This window comes from Coffea eugenioides, chromosome 6 (assembly GCF_003713205.1).
Source record: "Coffea eugenioides isolate CCC68of chromosome 6, Ceug_1.0, whole genome shotgun sequence".
In the NCBI taxonomy this organism is placed as follows: domain Eukaryota; kingdom Viridiplantae; phylum Streptophyta; class Magnoliopsida; order Gentianales; family Rubiaceae; genus Coffea; species Coffea eugenioides.
Window position 1 is genome coordinate 54,408,959 of NC_040040.1, and position 10,523 is coordinate 54,419,481.

Sequence of the window (10,523 nt, forward strand, 5' to 3'; positions counted from 1 at the left end):
AATCATCAAATGAAGTGCATTGAGAAGATATTTGGATGATTGAAGATGGATTAAAGTGGTGAAAATAAAATATGAAGTGTAAAAAGGAAAAATGCAATTTGAATCAAGAAAAGTCAGGTTTTGACAACTCTGACACGTTTTGGTATTTTGACTATATCTGGAGCTACACAGATCGGATCAAGGTGATCTTGATACCATTTTGAAGCTAAGAGATATATCTACATTTGGTATGAAGACATCAAAGTCCAGTTCAGCCGTTTTCATAGTCCAAAAGTTGAAATACCGAAATTCAACTCAGCTGTCCAAAGTGGAAAACAGAGCTCTGACCAGTGTTTAGTATTTCGATCATATCTCAGGCTACAAAGCTCAGATTTGGATGATTATTGAAGCATTGGAAAGCTAACTCAAAGGGCTACAACTTTGGTGTTTTACAAAAAATCCAGTTCAGCCTTTATGATAGAGAAAATCGCAGCTGAAGTAAGGACAAAGTGAATACGCGAGTACACAAAACGTGACTTGTAACCGCGTTTTGTGTAGGCGCGTTTTCCGGCCGCAATTCTGCAATTTTGCTCAGTCAATTCTCTTGTGTTCTGACTACTTTCCAGCTACAATCTGCAAGAGAATTCGGTGCACATGCTTTAGAAGACAAAAGGGCAAGAAAGTTGGCATATTTTCAAGTCAAAAACAATGGCTATTGACTATCTTAACAATTTCAGATTTGGAAATCAAATGCAGCAAGTTTGGACCAATGGAAAAGGAGCTTTTGGAGCAGTTTATATAGGGAGCAACCAGGACATGCAGAGCATACGGGAGAAGCTTGGAAGTGAGAAATGTAGTTTTTCCATTCTCTTAGTATTAGATTAGTGTAGTATAGTTTAGCTAGTTAGTTCATCCACTCTTGTATACTATCTAGATTAGGATGAAAATGGAGGATGAAGGAGGCAAGGAAGAAAGCTCATGTGACAAGGGTTGTATTCCTTCCAAACTCTTTATCTTTTGTATTTGATTCCAAGTTTAGTTAATATACAAGTTCTGGATTTTGTGTTCATTATGTGTTTCTAAAGTTTATACCTTGGGTTTGGTTGAACTTTCTATGATTGTTAGTATTTATTATTTGGTTATTTGATTGCTAGGATTTGAGCAAGTTATTTAGCACTTTGGCTCTTTAAATCATGATTAATCTGGTACCATTAATTGTGATTATCTAAGGTGTTGTTTCTGCAATGAAAATTGAGATTTAACACTAGTTCAAGAAGTGCTAAACATAGGGAGTACACTCACGAAAGTAGAGGTGCACCTATGTGGTTTTTAGTGATTTATTTCATGTAATTTCAATGAAGAATGAACTTGTAGCTAATTTCATAACCATGAGAATAGGTATGGATTAGTTATAAGTATAATTGATTCACTACGAAAGTAGGATTCAAATGCATAAGGAAATTACACCATAACTAGCCTAGATGTAGTAATTAATGATCCAAATATAGCACTTGCATGAGTAGTTAGGGATACCACAACCTAAGGAGCTTTTATTTGTTAATTTCTCGTATAAGTGTAGTAGGTTAAATTTCTTATTATTAATTGATAGTCTAAATAATAGAGAAACTTTAGTAATACCGGTAATTGTTCACTCTTCCCTGTGGGATCGACCCGATATATACCCTAAACTACTAGTTGATCTGTATACTTGCAGTGAACGGGTGTAATTCGGTATTTTTTAGCTTGCACGTATGTAAAATACCCGTCACTAGTCTTTTTTTCTGGGGTGCTAGGAAGAAAAATTTGAAAAAGAATTTCCATTCTAGAGATATTAAAATGTTGAAAAAAGAATAAGTTTACTCTTGCATTTTTGGGCCTCACAGAATTTGGTTTGTATAGAATGAGAGCTCGCTGGCTGTATGCGATCAATTAGTTAGGAGGCACACATTGCATTTTAGTTGGGGATGCCATTTTATGTATTGTTGGTGCTGTAAAAAAATTTGTGATTTTTGAGGGTCATTTTATGCAGCAAACTAATAGAATTAAACACTACCAAGTGTGATGATATCCTATGTTGAAGAGAAAGCACCCAAAAAAAAGGTTTGTCTTGCTACCAAAATATAAATTTTTAGTATTGATCCAAGTTTTTTATTTGATCCTCCAAAATGTGAAAAAAAATTGTGATTTTTGAGGTGCATTTTATGCAGCAAACCGATAGAATTTAACACTACCAAGTGTGATGATATCCTGTGTGGAAGATAAAGCACCAAAAAAAAAAAAAAAGCACTGAGGAGAATCTTGCTACCAAAAGATTTTTTTTTTTTTTTTTTTTTGTTGCTCAGGAAAGATTAAGGTAACTTATTTAGGGGTGTAGTTGAGCATTTTGCAGTGGAACTCCTTAATTTACAAAGTAGGTGAAGGGTTTGTTCACGTTGGATGCTGACTTTGTATAACAAAATAATTTTTATTGAAGAATTTAATACATTTCAAAGTGTCATAACAACTTAATCCTAAGATTTATCACCTTTTTTTCCTTTAAAATTTCACAAATCCCCCGCTTTCAATTGACCGAATTAATTCAACAACAAAATTGTAGATAGCTACACCAACAAGGCACGTTTCAATTCCATGCTGTCACTATTTTGTTTTGCATTGGAGGGAACATTAAGTTCGTTTATTTTAGAATGAATCTTGTTGAAGGTCTTGCAAAGGAATACAAATGTTGTTGGGCTCTGCTTCAAAACTACAAATTGCTTTTTTCATGTCCGATATGCAAAAATTATATAATAAAATAATTTAGTAAAGCATTTATTCCATCCTAAAGTGTGATAAAATAATGTTATCTAGGGATGAATCACATTCTTTTTCCTGCAAAATTTTACCCATGCCCCACAATTTAGTTTGCTAAGGAAAAAAAAAAGGAATTAACTTCATATAACTAGACCAAGAATAAGTACGTCAATTCCAAATCACAGTTACAAGCAGCATGGACATTAAGCACGTGCATATCTTGTGCAATTCCTCACATACATGTTGTCAGTGAATTTTTTTTTTATCCTTTTTTCTGAGGCAAATATATGAAGTTAAAATGTGTCAAAGCAGATTAATAAATTTTGGGTGCAAGGCATTTAGTAATATATTTGCAATGCAAAATTAGAATGAAGAAACTTTAGTAGTGTCATGTCCGTATGTGCACTACTAGATGACTTATCACATGGACAAATTTTGGATGTTATGAATTCTAATGGTAACTTTACAGTTTTAGTTAATATGAAAATTCTTTTGATATACAAATTGTTTTAATCTTTGGTCACTTTTTTTTTTTTTGGAGAGTTTTCACTTGAAGATATTATTGGAAAATAATATGTGCCTCAAAAAACAAGTATATGAGCACATTATGGCAACAAACTAATAGTTCAGGGTCTTGCATTGGAGAGAGTACTAAACTCTTTTAAGATCATTCAATGAAAAGAAAATTAAGTTTGTTTAATCTTCATTCAAATGGAAAGAAGATTAAGCTCGTAAAACGTCCATATAATTTGATGTAAAGCCTGCACATCGAAAACCCAGATGCCCAAATCCATCCAGCGGCTAATCTCCTAAAATTCTAATCAACTATTCCATTCAGGCATTCACTAAAACTGACATCTTCCGAACATTCTTGCTCCATCTTCTTCCTCCCTTTAGGTGGCGGAGCAGTTTGCACTCACTGAATTTTGAAGAAATTACGTTTTAAGTTTAGAAATTTTTAAAATTGCTCCGTATTTGCACCCCTTAAAATGTTTGGAGTTCTCTTTCCTATCAAACATAGCCACCCTAAATAATTAAATGCTCATAATCATTGCCCTTCAAAATGTTAAATATGGATGTTAATTCAAAGGTAATTTTCAGTGTAAATTATAAGGACAATTTAATTTAAAAGCATATTTAGCATAGGAAAATGAATTTTTAAAATAGACATGTTTATTGGTTTTAAAGTACTCTACTGTTACTACAATTCTTGTGCTATCGAATTTGACCCTCCTAACTCTAGGATCTTGATTAGGGATGTCAATTAGACTTTTTGAGTCGGGATTTAGCAAGTCTTTAGGCAGCTCACAAATTATATAGATTTTTGGATTTCAAACTTTCAAGCTTTGATCTCATATTAAAAAGCTCAAACTCAATTCATACTATTATATACGTTTTGGGCTCAAATCAAGTTCGGCCCAAACTCATAATTAAATACATTATTAGATATAATATATATTTTATAATTATTAACTAATAAAAATTTATATATAAATTATTAACATTTTATGTTGTAATATGTATAATTATAAATTATAGATATTATTATATATATTTGACATATATAATTATACTCATTCATGGACTGGATTTAATCAGATTTGAATCTAGCAGAGTCCAACCTCGACTCACATTTAGTTGGAGTTTAATATTTAAACCCAATCTCTACCTAGTACAATTAAAACTTAGGTTCAGTGAGCTCTTTTGTGAGTCAAGCTCGAGCTTACCCGACCCCGTTGACGGTCCTAATTCTGGTTCCACCACTGCTCCCTTTCCTTATTTGTCAAAACAAAGCTATGTGTACTCCGAGTGAACTTGTATGTTTATGCCAACCAAATCAGTGTGGAATGACTATGAAATTGAGGATGTATAGAACATTGGAGAAGGGAGGAAGGAAAGGAATGTTGGGCTCGTAGGTTAGGGGAAAGCAACAAAGAGTTGGTCAAGAGGGCAGCTGTGGTTTTAGTTTTTTATGATAATTTTTTTTTTGTAGTTTTTTCTTTATTAAATATATCTATGGCAGAATGAGACATTATTGATTGTGTCAAGGTTATTGTAGACATTCCGTAAGATCAAGGGAGATAGGAACAATTTTTGAAAATTAAAGAGTACTATCTGAAATTATACCATAATTTAATAAATAATCTTATATATATTAACGGTATACACATATATATATATAGTGGAGCGGAGAGAGAGTATATTAGGCAGCTAATAAATCAGTAAAGCAGAAATATGAAGAGAAAAAAAAAGGAAACTGAGGATCGTTGTTGACGGAATGAATTAGAGAATTGAATAAGAGGAATCAATTCTGATAATTGATCCACATGCAGATGAGATTGATTAGAGATCGATGTTCATCAATCGAGCTTATTACAATTAAGAGAGAAGAATAAGAAGATTACAATCATCGAAAACTGTTTCTCTTCTGCATATTAACGGTTTTTATACACAATTGTACTAACTTTTTCTTTAAAAAAATTTTTCTAATAGGAGATGAGTGAGATTTAAGAAGTGGGGTGGAAAGAAGTGGATTTGAACCCAAGAACACAACACTTCCAAATCCTGGAACCTTAACACCAGACGAACTAAAAACTTGCACACCCGGCGCACGTGCTATAACTCTTGTAACAACTTCCTAACTTAAAAATCTAACTTTCATCATCTGCTAATGAATTTCCATTAACCTCAGGTAAGCAAAAATATAATGGTGATAAACATAAGACTCAGAAACTATAGCAAGTAGTTGCCAGACGTCCAAGATTGAACCTAGTTTCCTTAAGTCATTTCTTGCTTAGGACCAGTCCTTGGTTTCGTTGCATTATGGAGACAATAATTTCACCAGCGGCCGTTGATCATTGGAAGTCAAGATGAACGGAGGGAGCAGAGAGAAGTATACTAGGAAGCATCAAATGTATCAGTTGGCTGAGAATAAACGCAGTTCTATTCTCATCAAGCTCATCAAAGCTCCCGTTCATGTCATTTGGCCTCTGCTTAGGAGGTTTGATCAGCCCTGGAAGTGTAAATCGTTTGTCAACAAGTGTGTTTTGCTGGAAAATTTTGAGATTTGAAGTCTTGGAGTATCAAAGATTAGTTAGTTTTATATTTTAATTTTAACAACATCTTATCTGATAAGTTATTGTATCAAACTATTTGATTTGTAATTTAAATTCTAGTTTGATAGGATTATGGGTGTGATGCATCAATTGAGATATTTACATTGAAACATAGGAATAATGAAACTTTAACCACTTAGGTTTCATGTGAGAATTCTTTTACTATGCCAAATTGCTAATGTTCTATCTTAGGTAACATTTTCACGACTTTATGTTTATGTGATCATTAGCAGCAAATAACTTGTTATTTTGGGAAAGCTAGTGGCCCCCTTTTTTTTATCAACGCATAGTATTTTAATTTTATTATGTGAAATTCATTAATCGTATTTGTATAATAAATTTTCCTAAACCTACATACTCGCTTGGTTTGTTAATTAATCCAGATCATTATAGTGAAGGACCTTATTATATTGTCGAATTAACTACAAATCCACCTAGTTTAGAACTTTTACACTATTGATGATGTTCAAGTTTTCAAAAGAATCCACTTCTTCCTCATTATTTTAATTTAAACATGACTGAAAAATGTAAAACTGCTTTTCCAGGCCATCATGGCATATGCTAACACCCAACAGATGAAATAAAAGCTCTGAACTAAGGAAGTTTTAGTATTAATTTTTAAAGACAAGCATCAATTAAAAATTAATGAGTACTAGCACCTATATGCAAACCTTCTCTTTGCTATACTCACCCTACCTTTACGATATGAGTTTGAAATAATGATCCATATACTTTCTTCAAAGTTCAGTTCTTTGCAACCTATTACTAACATTAGATAGGTTTTAAAATCGTGCATAAGACGTGCTAGTGTTATTGTGGTAGCTACATGTCTATAAAGTGTTGTCAAACTTTATAAAACAATAATTAGTCCTGACGAGCGCGGGGTATACTTATACAACAAACTCATTCATAATTAAGTTTTACATTTATAAACTCCTAAATACCCTACACGTGATTTATCGCAAGTATACGAATCGTGAGCGAGTATAGGGTATTAAGGGTCGATCCCACATGGAAGATTGCAATTACCGGTGTTTTTTGAACTCCTTTATTATCTAGACTACCATAAATATGAAAGTAATGAAAATAACAATAGAAAGCTCCTAGAGATATGGAATTCCTCACTACTCTTGCAAATCAGATTATCGGTTAAATGAATGCTATTATCCTGAATAGTTATGGCGTAATTTCCTAATGTATGTGAAACCTACTTTCGTAGTGAATCAACTATACTTGTAATTAAGCCATACCTACTCTCGTGGTTATGAAATTAACTACAAGTTCATTTCTTCTATGAAATTACATGAAACAAGTCACTTAAGTCACATAGGTGCACCTCTACTCTCGTGAGTGTACTCCCTAGGTTTATCACTTCTTTGAACTAGTGTTAAATTCCAATTTTCATTGCAAACTTAACACCTTAAGATTATCGTAATTAATGGCCAGTTAATCATGATTAGATAACCAAAATTGATAAATAACTTGCTCAAAATAATATCACCAAATAACCAAATAAACATCACTAACAAAATATAGAAAGTTCATCCATACTCTAGGCATAAAACTTTAACTAAACATAATAAAAACACAAAGCCAACTTGTATTATAATTAAACATGAAATCCAATACAAGAGAGAAAGTAGTAGAAGAGATATCACCCTTGTCACATGAGATCAACCTCTTCATTTTTGCTCCTCCAATCTTCATCCAAATCTAACTACAAATACAAGATGGATAAACTACTCTACCTATACTATACTAATGAACCAAGGAAACTCAAGTGAAAACTACATTTCTGGTGAGTTTCTCTAGCCTTCTCCCAAGTTATTTTGAATCTTGCAAGTCCATGGCTATATATAGATGAATGCAGTCAGGAAATGAGACTTGAAACATCCCTTTTACAGCTGCTAATTGGTTGTCATACGTTCATCCATAGCTGTGAATTATTGAAGGAGAAAACAGGTTGTACCAGTGGAGAGTAGCTATTTCTGACCAGAATCTGGCTACTTCAACTGCTATTTTCTCTATGATAGCGGCTAAATTGGCTCTTGTTCAAAACATAGAAGTTTTAGTCCATTGAAATAGCTGTCCAATGCTTCAAGAATCATCCAATTTGGAGTTCTGAGGACCAAGATATGATAAAAATACCACTGACTGGTCAATTCCGCATTTTCAGCTCTCAGCAGCAGACTTTTACTTCTGTATTTCGACATTTTTACTAGGAAAACAGCCGAATTGGACTTTGATGTCCTACCAAATGTAGATCTGTTTCTTAGTTTCAAAAATGGTTCAAGAATCATCTCAATTCAATGTATGTAACTCAAGATATAGCCAAAATACAAAAACGTGTCAAAGCTGAACATCTTGCTTCCTTTTGACTTTAATTGCATTTCTTCTTTCACACTTCATATTCTATTTTTATCACTTTAATCTATAATCAATCATCAAATTATATTCTCAATACACTCCATTTGATGATTGAATTAATAAACCTATAAAATATGAAATTTTTATCATAAAAATCCATAGAAATTCAATTTTCACACTTTAAACCACAAAATGCATATTTTCATTAGAATCTTAGTTAATTATTTATAAAATTAAATAAAACACACCAAAACTAACCAATAAAGCATACTAAAAATACGTAAAATATACTCTTATCAAGTCCCAAAAAGATAAGATGGATATAAAATAACACAATAGTGTAGTTGAAAAGTCGATATTGATAAATAAAATATTCCAATCACTTGGTAAGCTAATATTCCAATCACTTGGTAAGCTAGGAGGTCTTTTTCCATATAATTTTTTTTTTGTTCACATGGGAGAGGTCAGCCCTCTTAAACAATAACAAAATGCGGGGTCGCAACCCCCAAAATATCTGCACTAATCAATTCTCGCAATTCCTGTGGAGGTTCTGTTAGGATCCGCATCCCTGGATCATTGCTAACACTTTGTTTAGCCAGCCAATCTGCACACTTATTCCCTTCTCTCCAAACATGTTGTAACCTACATACCCAATCCTTACATGTGTAATCCCTGATGCGACGTATCAAATTGGATAAAGGTGAGTCCGGACCTGCTCCTTGTATTAGATCCAAAGCTGCTTTAGAATCCGTTTCCAAAATCACTTTCTTTTCCATATAATTTTGATGACATGATTCTTAGATACTTGCTGTTATTTTTCTTTCAAACACTTAAAAGGGCCTTTGCAAGACACTCCACTAAAATCACTCGCAAATGCACAAGCATAATGTTGTCTTAGATCATTGTTGCAAGATAGCTTCGAGGGGTTTGAAACCCCGTTTGGATTGTGTTTTTTTTAACAAAAAAATTTCATCAAATTTCATGAATATTCCTTCTACATAATTTTCAATCACCTCTTTAATTTACATACATCACATCTTCTATAATAATTTTTCCCTGAAAACTCCAAAAAATGCAATCCAATGGGAGTATTGTTGTGTGTGGCTTTGTCCTATATTGATTTTTATATAAGGGAGTCTCTCCTTTAGTTGGCTATAAATAGAGTGACATTTTGATGAGATTAAATACACCAAGTCAAAAGAGTTTTAGTGTGCTATTTGGCCATTTGGGTCATTAAGCCTTTTTGTTAGTAAAAATATTTTGGTTTCTCTTGTGTATTAGTATTAAATGTTTTTGGTTTAGGAACACTTTCCTAAAGTTTTGTACTCTTTTCTTCATAGTAAATTTTTTTTCCTTTTCCGTCTGTGGATGTAGGTCAAATTGATTGAACCATATAAAATTCTGTGTTCTTGTTTAATTTATTGTTTGTTTTGTTATTTGTCTTTTGAGATTACCAAGAGCCCATTTGTCGATCTCTTGGAACCAAACCTAACAAACTAGTATCAAAGTTTCTTCGGAGGTTTTAGATTCTATAATAACATTGACAATAATAAATACTGTTGTTGAGAAATTCGACAGGAATGCCAACTTTAGGATGTGGCATGACGGGGCTTTTGCTATATGTACATGATAAGTGACTAATTTACGTAATAATTGTATGACATTTTATATTATTTTTAGTCACTTTGGTTATATTATTGGAAGAATATGAATCATTTTGGCTATAATTGGTGAATAAATGTTTTTAAGTGATTAAATGAGGTTTTTATCACTTTTTACTTGGATTTTGTGTATTTTGACAGTTTTGACACATTTTCGTATTTCGGCTATAACTTGAGTTACAATGATCGGATTGGGATGATTCTTGAACCCATTTGAAGATAAGAGATAGATCTACAACTTTGGTGAAGACATCTAAATCCAGTTTGAAGGTTTTCCAGGTCAAAATTCCGAATTACAATAGCAAATTTCTACTGGTCGAAGCTGGAACAGGGCAATGAGCAGGCAAGGGTATTTCAGTCATATCTCAGCCTACACAGATCCAAATGAGGTGATTCTTGATGCATTAGAAAGATAACTCAAAAGGCTACAACTTTCGTGTTTTAGACATGAGCTGGTTCAGCCTCTAACATCAAGAAAAGATTGGTTGAAGTTGGGCAAAAAACAGAGCAAGTGATCCACACTCGGATCCACTATTCATCCGAACCCTCGGTTGTTTCTGGGTTAGTGGATCCGAGGTACTGTAGCAGCTCGGATCACTGGTCAGAAAAG

At 33.0% G+C, this 10,523-nt stretch overlaps 1 protein-coding gene across 1 annotated transcript in view; it reads left to right on the top strand.

The window, feature by feature from the left end:
• Positions 1–8,927: 8,927 nt before the first annotated feature.
• LOC113774462 (UDP-glycosyltransferase 86A1-like) overlaps positions 8,928–10,523 on the top strand; it is a 4,828-nt gene continuing 3,232 nt past the window's right edge. Inside the window, exon 1 of the mRNA XM_027318993.1 lies at positions 8,928–8,952. Coding sequence (XP_027174794.1) covers positions 8,928–8,952 — 25 coding nt within the window. The remainder of the gene's footprint in view (positions 8,953–10,523) is intronic.